The sequence below is a fragment of the Toxotes jaculatrix genome, chromosome 15, assembly GCF_017976425.1.
Source record: "Toxotes jaculatrix isolate fToxJac2 chromosome 15, fToxJac2.pri, whole genome shotgun sequence".
Lineage (NCBI taxonomy): Eukaryota > Metazoa > Chordata > Actinopteri > Toxotidae > Toxotes > Toxotes jaculatrix.
Genome location: NC_054408.1, coordinates 3,269,437 through 3,289,828, shown reverse-complemented (window position 1 = coordinate 3,289,828; position 20,392 = coordinate 3,269,437). Strand labels below are relative to the sequence as shown.

General features: G+C 41.9%; 1 protein-coding gene across 1 annotated transcript in view; it reads left to right on the top strand.

The window, feature by feature from the left end:
* kalrna (kalirin RhoGEF kinase a) overlaps nt 1–20,392 on the top strand; it is a 113,512-nt gene that overhangs the window by 75,352 nt on the left and 17,768 nt on the right. Inside the window, exons 40-49 of the mRNA XM_041058131.1 lie at nt 274–441; nt 15,680–15,886; nt 16,542–16,627; nt 17,559–17,705; nt 18,310–18,405; nt 19,471–19,589; nt 19,721–19,787; nt 19,876–19,979; nt 20,074–20,143; nt 20,239–20,325. Of these exons, the coding sequence (XP_040914065.1) occupies nt 274–441; nt 15,680–15,886; nt 16,542–16,627; nt 17,559–17,705; nt 18,310–18,405; nt 19,471–19,589; nt 19,721–19,787; nt 19,876–19,979; nt 20,074–20,143; nt 20,239–20,325 (1,151 nt within the window). The remainder of the gene's footprint in view (nt 1–273; nt 442–15,679; nt 15,887–16,541; nt 16,628–17,558; nt 17,706–18,309; nt 18,406–19,470; nt 19,590–19,720; nt 19,788–19,875; nt 19,980–20,073; nt 20,144–20,238; nt 20,326–20,392) is intronic.

The following is a 20,392-nucleotide window of genomic DNA, read 5'->3' as shown; positions in this document are numbered from 1 at the left end:
GAAACTTCTCTTTCCTCCTTTTCCTTTTCCTCCTCTCGTTCACACGGTTTAGTCTGGATCAGCTTGCTTTGCTGACTGTGTTCAATCATAGTTTGGCTTTAGGAGTCAAATCCAAAGACTAGGTAGTTTGGGTAAAACGGCAGCCTGCTAAAATAAGTGTAAGGGTTCAGTTTGCACTTTTCACAATGCAATGTGAAAAGTGTCCACTAAAATGCATCAAATGAGATTGTCTGACGTTAACACTCTAAAACGGGGGTTTGCTCTTCTCTCCAGGTCAGACGGTCGAGCTGTTGGAGCGGCCAAGCGAGCGGCCCGGCTGGTGTCTGGTCCGGACCACCGACCGCAGCCCGCCACAGGAAGGACTGGTTCCCAGCTCTGCACTCTGCGTGTCCCACTCACGCTCCAGCGTGGAGATGGACTGTTTCTTCAGCTCGGGAAAAGGTAGGAAGACCAGACCGGAAGTCCAAATGAACTTTGAACTTCTACTTAATCTGTGGCTTAAAGATCAGTGGATTTGACTTGGTTTTAAATCCTTTTTATTGCTCTGTTGTAAAAGTCAAGTCAGAATGTTCCTCATGGTGCGTTGTAGGTAAATGTAGTTGTGTTAATGAGCATGGAAGAAGAAACAGAATAAACTGCTGGGATTGAAGATGAGTAATATGCACACGTGTTGTTTAAAAAGAAGCTTGAACGTAACGCACAGTTATGAATGAAGTGAAAGCTTCTGTGAGCTACAGTCCTTGTTTTCTGCATAAATGTGAAAACCCAACACAAGTCAGACGTCACACACTCAGATGCTCTAATTCAATGCGTGGAGCCTTTCCACTTCAAAGTGCCACAAAGCGGCCTGATTGGATGGATTTCAGTCTTTTATGAAGTGAGGGAATCCAGACCACCAAGTCCAGCTGTGATGTGTTTCCTAGATTTATGCTGACACTCCGGTGGGAAAAAAGCGTAGAAATTATATAGATTTATATATGAATTTGAAATTGAGCCACTAAAATTAATTAAGTAACCTTCAGTTCTATCATGTTCATCATGTCTTTATTATTAATTAGGCTGACAGAAGTAGAGAACATTGCTTTTCATTAATCAGGTCGTTTCATGTAAACTGAACTGTATCGACCTCTATTGGTGAGATATGGGCACTACAATATATATGTAACTCATTCTGCTTTATCTATGAAATCCCCCTCAGACAAACTATACAGAGCTCCAAAAATCATTTATATATACATTTTATTTATTTTTTACTGAGGATGACACAAAGCAGATATTTAAATATGTCTAACATAAATAAAATGGAAGGTGCCTGTGTGCAGTGACACGCTTCCAGAGTCTGACCACGTGGAGAGGACGTTTCCTGCGTGACACCATCAGGAAACTCTTCACCTTTGTTGTTTGTTGAAACTGTGCAATGGAACACAAAGGACCCACAATGCAGCGGCATCACTGACAACCTTGGTGCAGTTGTCAGTGATGGTGTCTGAAATCTTAATTTATTGCACACTGCTGAGTCAACTTTTGACTGTCTGTTACGCAGGGAGTAGTGAATGAGTGGACAAGGAGGTGGCTGGAGACACAGCCACTGTCTCATTCTTCATGGTTACCGTGGTTACCTCTGTACATAGGACTAGAACATGAGAGACACCAAAGAAATGACATGACACAGTACGGTTGCTGTGGTTACTGCTTCACTTCTCCTGAGATATCACACACACACAGATTAAAGTCTTCCTGTCCTGTCCTCCGGAGGGTGCTGTAGGGTGGCTTAAACACCTCCCCTCTGTACTTGTTATCAGGGTGTGATGACATGCAGGACAGGCTCGGGCTGAGATGGGAAACGCTGGGCTGCAGCTTCTCATTGTGAGACTGCATTAGGAGGAGCTGATTTCATCTCGTTGCGTTGTGGGCGTTTTACAGCACAGAGGAAGTGAATGCTGGAAATCATTAGTCATTCACTTAGAATCCAGAGTGATGTTTTTAATGTGGCAGATGGAAGCAAGAACGACAGCTATTCGAAGAGTCGAATCGATTCATTCCGGTTGAGTTCTTGATGATTCAGTTATTTCACATAAATACTGGTAAATGTTGTGAAGCTCTTCTCAGAATGCATCCTGGGAATTTCTCCTACATTCAACAACTGGGCAACACTCAGTTGTCTCCTTGAGTGTGAAAGATTAACCAGCACATTACAGGATAAATTGTACACATATTTCTCGGTTTTAAAAATGTAGACCAAGGATTTATTTTCCTTGGAAAATGCTAAACAGCTAAAGCATGACGCATCAGTGCTGTAGGTTATAATAGAAAACCTGCATCACTTAAAAGGGATTCCTCGTCATGATAATAACAAATGCTGTCCCCATACGGCTACACATGCACATTCACGTGTCCCAGCCAGAGATGATACGTCTTCAACAAACAACACAGAGCTCAGATCAGTCTCTAGAGTCTCTGGGAACCATCCTGCGTCAGGACAGTGGGTCCGCATAGATTTAACTGTTCTCGTCACAGTTTACAGAACTGTTGTGTTTACAGAACTTTTTACCTTAAAAGAACTCTGGCCTTTTGCTTTCCTAGTGTAACGAGGCTACTACAACCCAGTTTACCGTTTTTCTCTTGCTAAGAGTTATAAACATCAGGGAGGTGGTTTGGGTGTGTGTGGGAGACTTCTCCTCATTGTAGTGTCTCACACACACACAGCATGAGATCAGCTGATTTGCCTGATGCCGCCATGGTGTGTTTCCTGCTCTCGCTGATGAGAAGGATGTTTTGTGTTTCTGTAGAGACATGCAAATCAGACATCTGCGACCGCTACACATGGAAATAAACACACAATCGCGCATACACTTTTTTTAAAAAGATATTTAGGAAATACTGAGGTGATCCTGATGTTTGACTGCAGGGTTGCATCATGTTGTTTGACTCGATGGAGCAGGCCTGTGCCACGTGACGGGAATAATGACGTCATTACAGTAAATGCTGGGAACAGTTACACATCAATTGTCTTTGTCACTCGTCTGAAATATCTGCATGTAACCTTAGTGACCCTCAAATAGCATAAACTCATTACTTGAATATGCATTACTTAAATATCATTGATTAAATATTCAGGTGCGTGTCATGGCTAATTGACGATTAGTGTTATAAAATGTTTTTATGATATCATAGAAATCAAATGTGCACTATGAACTGAAGCAGGTGTTACTTTGACCTTTAACTAAAATTGTAACCGTGACCGCTGAACTTAAGGTAACATTAGCTACAGAGACTTACCCTGACCTCAGCTGGTCTGAAATCCAGAATGTCTTTCAGAACCTCTTTCCCCAGAACCAGGCCATGCTGGCCTTTTACAAGAAGGCTCAACAGCAGCTTTTTGCACTCAAACCTTTGAAAATAATTTTTATTATCACACCATTAGCTTATTTTACCAATCTAGTATTTTGCTGTGCACCACACGTTCAGGTGCTCGTCAGCAGCAGGTGTATATCACACTGAACAAATGTCACACACAGACTTTAGCTTTATTATGTCAAGCAGATAGACATGTAACACTTTACTGAACAAAAAGACCTAACCATCCATTTTCAGCCTTGAATGCATTATGCCAGTTGTGCCGTGAAACTTTAATTGTATGATGGTATAAATGCAGAATTAGGCAGAGCCTGTGTCTGCTTCCTCCGCACTGAAATGACTGGAGGCTGATGGTTATTTAATGAACTGTTCTCTATTTGTTAATGAATGAGTCAAACTGTTAATTAACCCTAAAGAGTCACTGCTAATTAAATGGACTGGATATAAACTTCTGTGTGGTTCAGCTTCAGACTCTCCCCACTGTCTGCCCTGCCTGCTGTGTGTGTGTGTGTGCGTGTGTGTGTGCGTGCGTGCGTGCGTGCGTGCGTGCGTGTCTTGAGTCTTGTGACTGCTCTGTAAAGTAGGTCTCCTTGTCCTCTCTGAAAGACTGTGAAGACATTGAAGCTCTAAAGTTAACTGAACTGAAAATCAGTCACGATGGAGTTTTGAAGTCACTAAAATAGATAAAACTGAGAGCTGTAACTCTTTCATCAGGAGTTTTATTATCATTATCATATAGTTCAGAGTTGTGACTAAGAGTTATACTGTAAGTCTGCTCGTCTCCCTTCTCTTTTATGTTAAACAGATTTGTCCTTTTATTATGAGATTGTAATCAACTTTAAAAGAACTTGGGAATTATTAATTGGCGCTGTGTGAGACTGAAGTTATAACTAACTTTTCTAGTAGTGTGAAGTTATAGCTGCAGAAGTCTTTTCCTGTATTTCTTGCTGTGGAGTATCAGTAGAAGTGCACTGTGTATAAAATGGGACACTGCAGGGAAACAGAGCTGCTGGAAGCACTTTATCTAGGCTAAGTGCATGTGTGTTGTCTTACCTGCTGCTGCATTGCCCACAAAGGTGCACACACACACAAACACACACACAAGTGCAGGGGGAGCATTTACAGTCCGTTGCTCCTTCAGATACAGAATAGATGTCCCTTTTTTTTAAGTGAGGCCAGCCAGTCTGATCCAAGTCTAGCATGAGATATGATATAAACATGAGATAAAGAAATAAACATTTTACTTGAGTGATAGTGGAGTAAGGTGACATGTCCTTAGATGACATTTTTCAAGCTGAGATCGGCTTTTCCAAATATTTTTCTGATGACCATCATGTATTAGTGAGTTTTCAGACAGAGCTCATCATTCTGTATTTCTAGATGCTTATAAAGACTCTCCTGTTTTTAATGCTGTACAACACAACACGATAATAGTGTAAAGGGTATAGCATCACAAGGTTAAATGCAAGTAGAGAGATGTATTACATGTTTATCACATCTTGTACAAAGAAAATGATGTTGCTGCACTTGTTGTAGAGTTGTAGATGAGATTATTGTCATGTTGGTGAGTTTACAAAAAGGGCTTTCATTCATTTTTCCCCTCACTGTGCAGACCCTCAGAAAAAAAGTACATAATCAACAGACCATCATTATACATTTTTCATGCCGGTGGCTTACAGAGTGATTCCTACAAAATCTGTTTAAATCGGTTGCCTGTTTATAAATTCAGCAAATATAGATCAATGTTATCATTCATTTGGAGTCGTGTTTCTGTAGACGGTTCAGTTTCAGACTCTACCAACTCCTGAGAGAAACGTCTGGCTCTTTAGCTGCTAACTTCTTTACTGTGTTCACCGGTTAGTCTCTAACTTTGCCCGTCTGCGGTGTGGTGCTGGACGGGTTGGTTTACCAGAACCTTTTCTGTGAAAACGGTTTCCGGCTGTGACTGAAACATTCGTGTAATGTTGTTCTACAATCTGCTGCTGTACTTCAGCAGTTTCATTGTTTTCTGCTACAAAGGTTGATTATTGCAGCTCGTGTTTGAATGCCAACAAAAAAAAACATTAAACAGATAGATGAAGTCGGCTATGCTACAAAGTCGATTTCTGAAAAGGGCTTAAGACACACATTCCCTCCGTCACTTCTCCCTCTCTCACAGACACACACACACACACACACACACACACACACACACACACACACACACACACACACAGAAAACCACACACAGTGTTGGAACCTGAGTCCCTGCTCTCCACTATGGGAAAGTAGCCCTCCAAAATAATTAACACTGGCTTCTGTTCTAGAGAACTGAAGTGTATATGTGAGGGAGGGAAATTCATCAGCTGTGTCTGAGAAAGAAAGACACATATGTGTGTGTGTAAGTATGTGTGTGAGTGTGTGTGTGTGTGTGGTGTGTGTGTGTAGGCTCCTCCTCCATCTCCTCCTCCTACCTCATTTCCATTCTCTCTCTGTTGAATCTCAGCAGTGTGGACTTGAACCTCTTGGTGTGCACGTACTCTCCCAGTCAGTCTGGTTAACGAGTTGGTCGGACAGTTAGTGATCCAGTCAGACAGCTAGAAAGAGTTGTGCCTGTACATGTGTGTGTGTGTGTGTGTGAGAGAGAGGAGTGTGAGTGTAGGATGTGTGTGTGAGCGAGGATGAAGCGAGGCCGGCGTTGCTGTGGATGGATCCTCGCTCGCTGCTGCTGCTGCTGCTACAATGGCACAGGTGGGACGAGATGTAGAGACACACACCCAGTGTGAGTGAGGGTGTGTGTGTGTGTGTCTGTGTGTAAAAGCAGGCATTTATCAGTGTCTGTTATTCTGTGTAGGCATGTGTGTGTACATTATGTGTGTTTGTGCTGCATGCTTTACAAGTTCAGAAGTTTATATTGTGTGTGCGTGTGTGCGCTTGCCGAGGAATGAAGTAGAGAACAGGTTTCTAATCACCAGCAGCTTTCGCTACACAACTCAGCTGAGAGAGGGGTGTGTGAGTGTGTGACTGACTGAATGAAGGAGGTGGACAGACACAGTTACATTCCTGTTGTTATTTTTCTGTTATTTTTATTCTTGTCTTGATGTCAGGGGAAACTGATTTGAATTGAAAATGAATCGTGAAACAGGAAGTGGTGTGTCACACAGACAGAGAGAGAGAGGGAGATGGTAAATGAAAGAGACACTTAGGGAAGAGGACAGTTTCTCTCTTTGTCTGCGTGCTGGATTGAGCAATCTGTTTTCCTGCAGTTCAGTCAGCCGCTGCACGGGGCATGTGTGTATTTTTATGTATGTGTGTGTGTTTGGGCGTCTCCTGTAGCAGGTTAAGGCAGAGCCTTTAGCCAGTATCAAAGGATTTCTGCTGACTTTACTGGAGTCATTATAGTAATCATATTTGTTTTGTTTTGTTTAGATTACCCAATCACCGTCTGTCCCTACAGACAGACAGACAGCCACAGAGCCACACTGGTTTCTATTGATGTGATGCTGTCTATCATGGATCATGACCAAAAAAAAAAAAAAAGTTCATATTGGAACAAAAAAGTTGGGGCTGTGCAAAACCTTTTTGAAATTTTACGCTTACTACACTTACTACGTTACTACGTTGTAATTAAGAGGTCTATAACAGTTTAAGGAAAAGAAGTAGGAGGAGAGAATCGGACAGATAGAGAAAAATGTCGGACCCCCCCACTGGAGAATGATCACACAGCACTTGTATCGTTTGTTTTTGGAGCAGTCATTTCAAAAGGCACTGTCAAACAGCGTATTTGGTTGTTTACTGTTTACTGTTTACTGAGGACTTGAGTGTGTGTTTGAAAAATGGCACAGTCCTGACTCAGTATGAAAATCATTGTGTGCCTGAGGCTTAAGTCAGTTCAATGAATAACAAGTGATATAGATATAGCCACTGCTGGTAATGTTGATGCAATCCAATAAGTACTTTCAGTACGGCCATTAAAATATGAAATGCAGAACATACTTTACATATTTAGGATTTGTCCCCATCAGCCAACTCCGTGTCCATCATGGAGGAACAGCGGGAATAGTTAGTTAAGGTGTTTGCTGAAGTATGCTGGATTTTTGAAGTGGTTTTATTGTGTTGACTCCAGTTTACGCAGCACTGGCAGTTATGGTATTTTGGGTTAGCAGTTAGCTGAAACCATCCTGAAGGCTGAGGGCAGCAGTTCTCCATGTACTGCAGCTTTAAGAGCACATGTATGTGTGTATGTGCAGGTTAGCGTTCAGCTATGGTTTGCTAAAGGTTAACTCAGCTCTGTGTGTGGACAGACAGTGGACTTTGCCCCCACAGACTCTGAACTTGTTAGGGATTGTATAGGCTGGCGTGCAGACTGGCATGTGGCTGAACTGGTTACACTGGTTTCGGTGATTTATCAGAACAGTTTTCTCTGGTTTCTATGGACCTGTTTGAACAAGGTGAACTTCCAAGGTGATTTAGTTCCAACTAGGCAGCTCCAAACTCAGGTGAGATCACATCCAAGGGACACACTGAGATTTAACCGCTTGGGTCACTGTCATAGGTCGTCAGGGTCACATGTGATGGACAGTGGCAACGTTTTCATAGTCTCAAACTGCACCTCTGGTGTTTGGCTTCCTGTGAAGTAACACACACGCAGTCATGCACGTGCATTCCTTTCACTCAACATTTGTGTTGGCTTGAGCACAGTAATACAGTATTTTACAATACTATGTAATCTACATTTTACGAGCTCTGATAGGGGAGGAAAAAACCCACAGAAGGATCTGGTGAAGAGCAACAGTGTCAGAGACTTTCATCTGCTTCCAGTTCTGTATTTCCCAAAGTGTCAGAGTATTTCCTCAGTAACCCTAGCCTGTTTTATGTATGGAAAACTAATTTTATAAATCTTACATCATTGTTTTAGCATTGGAGCTCAGCTGGTTAGCCTGGATCCTGTGACGTGTCTGTTACAGCATGTAATATTACATAACAATACAAACAATCATAAACTATATTATTTGATCCAAGACTGAAAACTCAGTTCTGCATTTGTATTTGAAATAAGGAAGGGGTAAGACTGTTGTTGTTGTTGTTGATATTGTATGTTTTTCCAGACACACACACACACCCACACACACACTCACACAGAGGCATTTCCTCACTCACTCACACAGTGTCTGAGTAATTGACTGTTGGTGGTGCAAAGTGATCCTACGTCCCGTCCATTACCCATTAAACCTGAAGATGGGCAGGAAACTACTCTGACTCTGAGGCAAACACACACACACACACACGTAAACAGACACTCTGACAGTAGAGATAATGGACAGAGGTAGCATTAGCTAAGTCTTTGTGTTTTCAGTCTCATCTGATTTGCAGCTGTTTTGGATGATATTCGTCCTTTAATACTTCTCATTTAATGGGGATGTGTGGTCACTCTGAGAGGTGGAAGTATCAGCATCAAGAGAGTCATACAATCGATCTTCATCCCAACAATCAGACTTAATTTGAGATTTATTTTCCTGTAAATACATTTTTTAAATGTGACTGTTTTCTCTCTTTGTCGCACACAGCTACTGAAAAAAAGGACAGTACCTACACAGTGCTAACAGAAGCTTTAATGTGAGTGCGGGGTACATGTAATAACAGGTGCAGATGAATTTGTGACTGAGAATAGGTCTTGTATTCCACTTCTGCCTTAGATGCCAGCTTCAGGCAAATAATCGTTCTGATATACAGCTATGAAATGTGGAAGTAAGATCAGTTTTTCTGCCGTTTCTGTTACTGTTTAGTTACTGTTACTTATTTTCCATTTCCCTCCAGAATTTAATTTTAAAAAGGAAGTAGTCTTAATATCGCTCTGTCTTTCATTCTTCCAGTATAGAGGTGTTTCCAAGACTGTTTCCCGTTATGTTTCCAAGCTTCCATGAACAGGAGGGTTTTTCTAGCATGTTCTCGCAAAGTATTCTTTCTGATCACAAGGACTCCTCCTCCTAAATGGCCTGAGAGCTTCCTCTCAACCAAGCTGAGAGCAGCTTTTACTGAGAAACTGAGAGAACTCTGGAGTTGAGTGGATGGACAGGCTTGACTTTGTTGCCGCGATGATGTCTCTTATGAGTGAGCTGACTTATCATGTCAGCACTGGTTTGTTGACAGACAAGTCTGTGTTGGTGTCTGATGTAAACTGAATATAGTTTAAAAAAAAAAAAAAAAAAAGCCAACATTTTGCATGTTTGCAGTTTGCATGTAAAAATCACCGTGTCTGGTGAAAAGAGACAGCGGCAGGGACAGATACTGTCTCCTAAACAGCCTCACTCACCCGAGGATGCAGGAAATAAGAGTTTGGTCTGTATATTCCAGCTTCCATCAACCGCTTGAATGTTTGAAACATACTATAGAAGGTCGTCCAGTTTCAATATGGCTGGTGAGACAATGTGGCGTCCATACAGGATGTGTATGGTTGTATCAGGCTATAAACACTGCATAAACAGCTCTGGTCTAATTGAAATGCTCTGCATTTGAAACCAAATAGTTTTTAGAGACAAGGTGAACGCCATCAAATCCCACACAAAGGAATGGTTACCATTCACTCTCAGTGGCTTTATAAGGTAAAATTCAAGTGTTAAATGTTTGGTGAATGAAAAATAGTAGTTTAAACTTTGGAGTCACTCAACTTTTTTTTTTTTTTTTTTCCTCTAAAATTCCTCAATATGTAACAAACAGGGTCATAGTGACTAACTTCAGGTCATGATGTTCTAATTGAGAGGACTGGAAATTATTCTGTATTTACTCATTTGTGTGTCAGGAAACAAATTGTTTTTGAAGTCTTAATCTTTGTGTCTACAGTGCCATTGTAGATAAACACATCTATAATAAAATAAACAATGAAATGAAGAAGAAGAAAGGACGAAGTGCTGAAAGAAAAATGATGCATAAAATGTTTATTTATATGGAGTTAAATCAAATCAAATCAAAACCAGTTGATTTGTGCTTGAAACAAATTCATCTTTTCCCTCAGCTGGAAAATGTTGTCACATGATTTCAAGCCCTACGCGGCTAAATTTTACATTGGTATTGTTTCTTAGTGGATAAAAAAAAAAGGTCTTATTGTTAGAGTGGTACCAAAGTTACACAGTCTGTAATTTTGTTTGTGTAATTAGTGTGGTTGTACATGTTGTCAAATATGTAAGGCACAGGGGACGAAGAGAGAGTGAGGTATGAGAGGAATGTCATCTTCCCAGATTACTGTCACTTCCTGTCATTGACTAAAAAGCATGATGGGAGGAGAGTAGGCCGGCAGAGGAAAAGACAACTGCAACGTGTTTTTCACATAGTCTGTTTACAAATACCACACAAATTTTATTCTGTGTAAAGCAGGAGACACAACAATCTCATGTATGAGGAAATAAATGAATACACACATTTTTTAAGTCGAGCAAAGAAAAGTAAAACAAAACAAAACAAAAGCAAAGCTAATTGTTCTCGCATTTCTGGATGAACAATAATATCCTGGTTGAGAACAGAGTCCCATGTTTAGCTCAACAAGCAGATTTAGATTCTGCCACAGGATCAGCTGGAGGTTTGAGTCCCTGCCTGGCTCAGGGGTCGGAGCAGATACACACCAGCAATTTCAAAAAGTTTCTGCCAAACAAGACAAAACAGGAAGTCAGGTATTCAGAGAGGAGAGATGATCTGTGTGTGTGTGTGTGTGTTGTGAGTTTCATTATAGTCTGTCGTCAATAGAACCATTCATGGATAAAATGTGTGTGTGTGAGAGAGAGAGAGCGCAAAAACCCTGTTCTGCTGCATTCAGACCACTGGTTTAGTATCTACAGAGTGGACCTCAGATCTGTGTGTGTGTGTGTGTGTGATTAGAGATAGTGAGTGATGTGGATTTTAACAGTAGACAGTCTGTCTTTTCTGTCAGCGGCAGAACAAAAGCTTCCTTGTTTGGTCTCACCTGACTTTGGCCGTCAGTGTGACACTGCAGTCCTCTGTTGTCCACACACTGTTCACTGTTACCCAGGATGCAATACTCACTCCCTGACCATTACTATTTACAACAGCATAACATTTACGTTAGTGTTAGCTTACGTCAGCTGGGGATGACTGAGGGCGACTACTGTCAAGTTTAATTTCTCTGTCTAATCGAGGAGACTTCTAACCTTTTCTGTTATCCCCCATGTAGTAAGGGTCAGTACACTCAACACCATAGCAAGTGTTGAGTGTTGTGAAAGTTCAAAACGTGTTTTGTAAGAGGCCTGACTGTAGCATCAGAACATTGTTGTGCTGGGAACAGATGCAAGATGACTTAAAAAAACCAGTGAGTCCAGTTTGAACATTTAAATTCCAAGACCCTTTACATCCATTAGTGGCTGCAGTGCAGGGCTTAAGCCACATGATATCAGGCCAATAACAACGTGAACTGTTAGCCTGATGGTGTTGATCAGAAACAAAGATTAGATCGGGACTGATGCGGCAGTGACACCGATGTGGCACCTGAAGACATCCCATTAGAAAGACTCGACGCGTCTGACTTTTTGGCACCTTTGTTCACCTCGTTCCCTCCTTCCCGGCACTCCTCATTCCTCCTCCTTATCATGAGTGGAACTGTGGAATGTGCTCTCTGGAGACACAGACACATCACGAGCTGATGAAATAGTTTGGCTGATGACGAGTGATGATGAAATGCAGTGGAGTGTGAAAAGTATGCATTGTAAGCTTGATAAAAAAAAAAAAAAAAATTATTTCAACATTTTCTTGGTGTTTTTGAAGCTTTCAGCTTCATCCCATGGCCTTCCTCAGTAGATGGGCTCTGACTTTGATTACATACAGCCTCTTGTTATTTAACCAAGATTCCATACTTTAGTCATTTGATGATAACTGAACCATCACAGTAACAACTGAGTGGCTCCACCTGCTGAGGAGGAGGGCTTCGCAGGTTAAAAGCTTCACTGGACCTGTGTGTTTTCTCAGCATCATATTTTTGCACCATCGTATTTTCTCTGGAAGACGGGAGGTTAAAGCAATGACGTCATACCAGTCAGCTGTGTGTGTGTGTGCGCGCCTGTGTGCGCACTCAAGTCCTTAATGAGTTTCTGTTGTCAGCCATTTGTCAAGGCCACTGCATGACTAACACTGGTTCTGTACTGAAAGCACACACACACACACACACAGGTGAACAGGTGACCTATGACATGTTTCCCTCTCTTAAGAACACATGGCTGGATTTGCTCAATAGCACTTCAGGGAGTAACCACTGAAACACTCTGACGACAGATGTGTGTGAATGGGAAGAGAGTGAGAGGGTGAAAAGCAGCGGTGAAGCGGTGGTCGGGAGAAATCCTGAACCTGAACCAGTGGTTATGGGTCAACTTAGCTGTGGACTTAACTAGTAGAGCTGGTTGCTTGCGGTCTCTGTCTCAAACAAACTCAAACACAGCAGGGGAGTGAAAGAGCGACCTTGTGTGCAGACCTGCTTTGACCTGATGTCTGCACAGTGGGTGTCCTGGTCAGTGGAAATAAATGAAGGTGGTGCCAATAACTTTGTGATTGATACTACAGCCGTATGCTCTGTAACAGATATGTACTGTGAATGTGATCAGTTTGAGTGCCAACTATTTGATATCAAGCAATGTTGCCAAAATGCTACGATACATACAAGTAAAAGTTTTCTCCAGCGTTCAGCTGATCACTAGCTGGTAGTTTTTCACACTGTAACAAATGAATAAAAGCAGACATTACAGGCATTCTTGGAAATGAACCGTGATGTGGAGACCATGTGACTGACTGCAACAGCTCATGTTCCCAATAGCGGTTTGTGTTTGTCAAAACGGTGTTGGTTTGGAATTCTTTCACAGTTCTGAAAACCTGAATACACAAAATAAGATATTATAGATCAAGAAGTACAAAAACAGAAATTGCATTATGTATAATACAGTATACTGTATATAGTGCCTGTGGTGCATGCACTGGCTCTGTAAGGTTTCACCAGCAGGTCTATTGCAATGGATCCACATAGACTGTTGTGTGTTGTGGTTTTTCGATGGCAGTTTGGGCCAATTCAGTGACGTTATGAAGATATGTGCATTAATGCTATGTGCCCCCAGTCCACCTCTGTGCAGTGCCATCTTTTTTTATTTTGTCAAGTTTGTGTTTCATGAGAGAAAAAGAGCAAAAGAGGCACCTCAGTAGCTCTGAGTGACCTTGGCTGCTGTTTTCAGCAGAGAGTTTTATCTCTGCCACACTGCTGACACAGTCGGATAACAACTAACACCGCCACTAATGCAGACTCATTAACCCATAGTGCTGCACAAAATGAAGAGAAGGGCTGTGGGAGTCAGGGGACCTCAGGAAAAGCTCAGTGTCAGGCAGTTATATAAAAAAAAAAAATCAAATATTTGATTTGGACATTATAGTTTGGGTGAAGCAGCACAGATGCCCCCCAATAATATTTTTAAATAAATAACCTTACTATACCTACTTTTTCATTCAATAGATAAAAATGTAATGAAGGTAACTAACAAAAACACATCCTGGTCTTTCTGCGTGTGGTTGGCGCTGCTGACCTTTGACCTGCTCTGATCTGGGAAGCGAAAGTGGTTTTTGTTGGTTGTACAGGAAACATTATCACAGAAGTAACAGAATATCACATGTTCTGTGGTGTCTCCAGCTCAGCAACAGACGTTTGTGTACAAGTAGTAGACAGTCAAATAAAAAACAGATCAGAGATGAAGAGGGGTAGGAGGTGGAGGAGGGAGGACATGAATAGGAAGAGAAATTAAGGTAAATATAAAACCACTCATAGTACGGCAGAACTCCTCAGGAGATCCTGTTGACCTTCGACCTTTCATTTCCTGTCTGAAACACACACACATATATACCCAAAGCCACAGCAGCTGCAGCCCATAGCTCCTAGCTGTGTGTGAGTGCAGCTGATCCACCACACTCCTCACACATGACTCTTTCTCTCTCTCACACACACACACACACACACACACACACACACTTTGAAATGACAACATTCCTCTGTTTTTCTCTAAACTACAACAAGCCAAACTGGTCCGAGTGGTTCAAACTGATATCACCCTCTGTGATTTTACACATGTGATATAGTCTCAGTGAGAGAGTCAGCATTCCACATCTGTTAGCACACATTTATTTCGTGCTCCCTTGTGATCTTTAAATGCAATCAAATGCTTCGCCTTTGCTTTAACATTTGAATTAAAAATTGGAGAAGGAGTTTATCTTCAACATGGCTGCACGCGTTTGACTTGACAGTATTATTAGATGATGAGGCGTGTGTGACATGAGAGCAGCTGCTGTACAGATTTTGTTGTTGATGAAGAGACTCATCTGGGTCTCACAGTGCTATCGTCCCTTCAACACATGATGCTGTTGTGCCTGAACATAATTAATAAAAGCACGTGCCTAAATGGTGAAAAACTAAGAATAACATGAGGGACATCTGCAGCTCATTTACGACGAGTCAACAGACGATTTTAACCAGTTAAAATGCTAATTTTAGATTCTTTAATTACATACTGATGAGTAAAGCTGATCCATTAAACTGCACAGAGCTTTATTCTTTCAGTTCAGCTCTGTAATGTGACCCTTAGATATCTTATTTAAATAAGGGCTGGTTGATAATAGTGGTACTTTCAGCTAAGGATGCCCATGATTCCATGAAAATCACTATTATAATTGAAAGTAATGTTTCCCCTCAGAATGCAGTTGTGAAGAGCGATTACTGGTGTTGGAGATATGACATTCAGCCGCTGTTATAACTGATGGTCAGTTTCGGGTGTCAGAGCCTAACTCACGCACACAGAGATCAAGCTGATATCATTTTTTTTTTTTTAAGGCAGTAATGTGATTAATGACAGATAAGTAAGCTTAGTGTTCCTGTCTGCTTATCTAACATGACTGCAGACGTCAAACACCGAGTACACAGAGTACACACAACTTCTGTGTGAGTGACAACATAGCAGCAAGTGGAGCAAGGCGACAAAATGTGAAGGAGGCAGATAAGAAAATCCTTTATTTATCTACTAAACACCATGAAGACCTTTCTCACATTGTGACCCTGTGCAAGGAGAGATTTGAACCTTTGAAAAAACAAAACAAGGGACCTTTAATGGAAATTTAGGTAGAGGAGAAAGATGTAAAATACCCTACCCTTGTATTATACTATCTAATAATTGATTTTAATCAAGAAGACACAAAGTGAGTCTGTAAATACGACAAACACAACAAAGAATCAAGAAAGTTGTCTCTAATGCCAGACCAAATTGTAACTGCTACCGAAGGCCAATCAGATCATACTAACGTAAACTTTGTCTGTTTTCAGAAAACTTTCCTGTCAGCGGCTCTGATGGGAAAACCGAGTCAGTGGCGAACCTTCAGCCGCAGCCATCCCTCAGCTCACTGCAGTCCAGCTCTCCTGGTCCCAAGCGCTCTGGAAACACTCTGAGAAAATGGCTGACGAGTCCGGTCCGCCGCCTCAGTCACGGCAGCTCCGTCAAGAAACTCCCCAATAACAAACAGAAGAAGACTGGTAAGACAGGCAGAAATAAATAGGTCAACAATAAACAAAGCCACAGTAATAACATGTTACTGACAAGTCAGAGCTGGACCGAGACCACAAGCTGAGCTCCACTGGCATAAATCTGGAGAAAACTCGTTCACTCAGCAGCAGAATAATGAGACCGTGCAGAGCAAAACACAGCTCTGATTGAAATCTGCCACAGACGCCCACATTTCAAAGCATAACATAAATTCTTCTTTAGGTTTTTTTTTTCCATTCCATCAGTTGTGGATCATTTTAGTATGTTATGCAGATCAAGTCTGACAATGTTGTTGCAAGTAAAGAAAAAGCAAAACAAACCTTTGCTCAGCAGCATTTTCGGTATGTTCACATTCCTACAGGAGAGGAATGAACCGGTGAGATTCTTCTGTCATTCCAGCAACTTGCAATAGTTGTTTGTTTTTTTTTATTTAAAATCTGAACGTGTCAAAAATAAATCCTAACTCAAGACTGCAGAACACAACCTTGAATCCAATAATAACACTGTGCAGTTTTAACCAAGTCAGAATCGAATCGCAGTGTTTTAACATCTGTGTGATCGCTTGAGTAATGAACTGTGTAACTACCTGTTTGTTTGATTGACTGATTGTTTGATTAATTGATTGATTGATTGATTGATTAACAGGACCAGGCACTGGAAGAGAGGAAAACAGGAGGAGTGTTGACCTGGGACAGCCTGACCTTGCCCTGCAGGAGGACATTGTTGATGAGGTAAACAGTGAGATTCCACTTTGGTGAACTGGAACCTTTATGACTCAAACCAAACTGAGAGACAGATCTTTAAAGACAGTTTGGTGTTATGGTGAAAACAGAAGTAGTTGTGATTTATCTGAGGTTCCTCTTTCCATGTGTGAAAATGGGTTTCTTTCTCTCTTACACAAATGTGATGACACACAAACACACCCACCCCCCCCCCCCCCCCACACACACACACACACTCTCTCACTCACACACACACACACACACACACACACACACACACACACACACGCACGCACACACACACACACACACACACAGACCTGTGATCAAACTCCTGAATTATTCAGTGATTACTGGCGAACTTTTGTTGATTTCCACATCCTCTATGTCTTGGCAAAAGTTGCTTTACCGTTAGTAAGTGCAGTTTGAAGTTCTGCCTCTTAAATTGAACACACGTGGTTATAACTCAGTCAAGTACAGCGTTTTATTTGAATGGGGAGTTTCTCAGCTTGCCAAATTTCAGAAGGTTTTGTTGTAGAGACGATGAGCTAACTCATCGAGCCTGACCAGAACCGTGGTGGACTTATTTATCTGTGATTTATCACCACTTCCCCAAACGATATAAAATGAACCATGACTCATTTTCACACTCTGTTACTCGTTTCAGACCGATTTAGAAACTGATTACAGGGAGAGTTTAGAGGAAAGCTGTAAGTTCCAACAGAGGTTGCCATGTTTTTTGAAAGCTGGAAGCAAAGACTGGTGACTTTTAGCTAAATCTGGCACATCAGGTGAATGAAGCGTTTATCATGAGGTTTATCATAGTGACAGAAAGTTAACTTGGCCGATAAATAAATGAAGTAATACATAATACAGATAGTTTACTGCTAAGCTGTAAACTGCTTTTTCCCCCAATTGATTCTGTCTCCTCCTTCTATAGAGAGTCCTCAGTAAGGATGGTAACCTCCTCTCTAAGACGTCCTCCGGGATGCAGAGCGGCGGGGAGGAGGAGCAGGATGAGGAGGCCCACACTCCCCTGCCTCCCCCCATGGAGATCATCAAGGACCCCTCAGCTCAGGATGACAAGGTGAGAGAGGGCAGGAGGGCGAGGTGGACAGTCTCACCGTCTGTTATTTCCTCTGATCAGCTGACCTTAGCTTCCGTTCTGTCTGTTTTCAGTAACATCTGTCAAACCTTCTTTACAGTGCTTCGTACTGATAAACTTCAATTTTCTATGCGGTTATCGTCTGTGTATTTTATTATTTTGTGCAATTTGATATTTGGTTTATTTTTTATTTTAATCTTATCTTTTACGTCTGTTTTTAGTTGTTTTTTATTTGATCTGTGAAATATGTTTACAGTTTCATTTCATTCTGTCTTTCATTTAGAGCTAATATTTTTTTTTCATTCATTATTATAATTATTATAATTATTATTTTGATTCAGAGCTTTGGAGTTGACCACTGATGGTTATTGTAATCTGGGTATAAATCCTGCAGCACCTGTAGCTCAGCACTAATCCTCTGCTTTGCTCTGCTAACTAACAGCTTTTCTCTCTTTCACTGCCATTTGTTCCTTTTATTTTCTTGCTGTCACCCTTCTTTCTTTTTTCTACAACTCCCTGTTTTCTCTCCTTCACGTCCAATCCCTCTAACATGCTATCACTTTCTGTCCTCCTCCTCTTCTCTCAGTCTTCATCCTTGCTAACGTCTCTGCAGTCGTCCTCTGAGGTGCCCAGCGCTGCAGAGCTGGTTAGCGCCATAGAAAAACTGGTTAAAACCAAGATGGTGAGTGTGTTTGAGTGTGTGCATGTTTGGGACGTACGCATGCTCCGTAGGTTTTATTTTGTTACGAACCACAAACCAAAAACACACGATGTGAAGACCAACCGGTCGTCTTTGTGGGCCTGAAGCCTGAAGTGAACACAACCTGTTCACCTGATGTCTTCTTGAAGTTAGTGATTGTGCTCAGTGCCAGCATGTAGAGTGTTATGTGTTGTACTATGTTTGTGTGATATGTTTGTCTGCAGTGTTCATATTTTCAGTAGTTTGTGTAGGGGTGTGTACAAAATGGTTGTGTCTTTTTCTTCTGTATGATACCTGCTCTCTCTCCAAACTCCAAACCCGCCTGTAACTTACCTAGCTGTGCTTGCATGTAGAAGACACTGTATGTTATCCGTCTGTTGTGCTGTATAAATGTGTAGTGTGCCTATTTATATTTGCACGTTCAGGATGTGTAATAATTTCTGCTCGTATGACGACAACGTGTCTGAAATGTTTGAGTGGAACTTTGGGATCTGCTGTGTGAAATGATGCTGTGAGAACACTCTCACACCGCGTCCTGTGTGTGTGTGTGTTGCCGTGTCATTGCTGTGAAGTTCAAACACGCACCGGAACATTTTCCCTTCAGCAGATTTGTCTAACGTTTGGTGGCTGGATCAGATCTGCTCAAGAGTCAGTCAAATCTGCAGTTTTGAATTCACACTCTTCCATGATTTGCAGCGATGCAAAGCAGAGGTAGAATTACACTTCACAGTCAACACGGGGCAGCAGGCATCGGCTCATTATACCACAAACCTGTCGCGTATGGCTACAAAACACCAGGCTCCTGCTGCCCTCTGCTGTCATGAGATAATCTCATTATTCTGATGCGAGTGGGTTTCTTTTAGTTTTTGATCATTGAACGTCCAAAGATGGAGCGTGTAAGGTGCTGTTCTATGATTCTGCTTTATACAAATGAAATAGACTTCACAGTACAGTAGCTGCTTTTCCAAATCTATGACAAATAAATGTTAAAAGAGAAAACGGTCTGATCCACCTCCAAACACTGACCCTCTCCGTTCTCCTCTTCAGACTCTGGAACCAGGAGCCTACCCCGGTTTCTCCTCTCTCTCTCCACCAGAGCAAACCACTCCCGTCCAGCCACGAAACCCTGAGCTGGAGCAGAGAGCCAAAGCTATGAGGGGACGAATGTGAGTTCTTCTTCTTCTTCTGCTGCTTTTACTGCTACAACTTGTACTACACAGAGCTGCAGCAGGAGAAGAGGCTGACAGTAATAACATTTCCTCGGCTGATGTTACAGTGATCTGTTTGTTCTGCTCAGGTTCGTTCTGAACGAGCTGATACAGACAGAGAAGGACTACGTCAAAGACCTGGGCATCGTGGTGGAGGTGAGACACTCATTACCCATTCTGTGCAGTCAGTGTGATCCCATAAAGTCATATTTCTGCTGACTGCTGACCGTCTGTGGCTCTGCAGGGCTTCATGAAGAGAATCGAGGAGAAGGGCGTCCCTGACGACATGAAAGGAAAAGACAAAATCGTCTTCGGGAACATCCACCAGATCTACGACTGGCACAGAGAGTAAGTCCAACACTCGATCTGGACCCAGAGAGGACTCAGGTGGACGCTGACAGCAGCCTTCAGTTTAGTAACATCCCTCCTCTGTCTCTGTCAGTTTCTTCGTAGGAGAGCTGGAGAAATGTCTGGAAGACCACGAACACCTTCCTGAGCTCTTCATCAAACACGTGAGTTACGATGTTTGACTGTGTGCAATGACTTAGTGCTATTACAGTATATCTGATCTGTGATCTGCTCTCTGCTGTGTGTATGTGTGTTACAGGAAAGAAGACTCCACATGTACGTGGTTTATTGTCAGAATAAGCCTAAGTCAGAGTTCATCGTCGCAGAATACGACACATATTTTGATGTAAGTGATGTTTTGACTCCTCATATGACTTTGTTGTTAGAGGTGTTCTGGTTTTTCAATTTGCTAA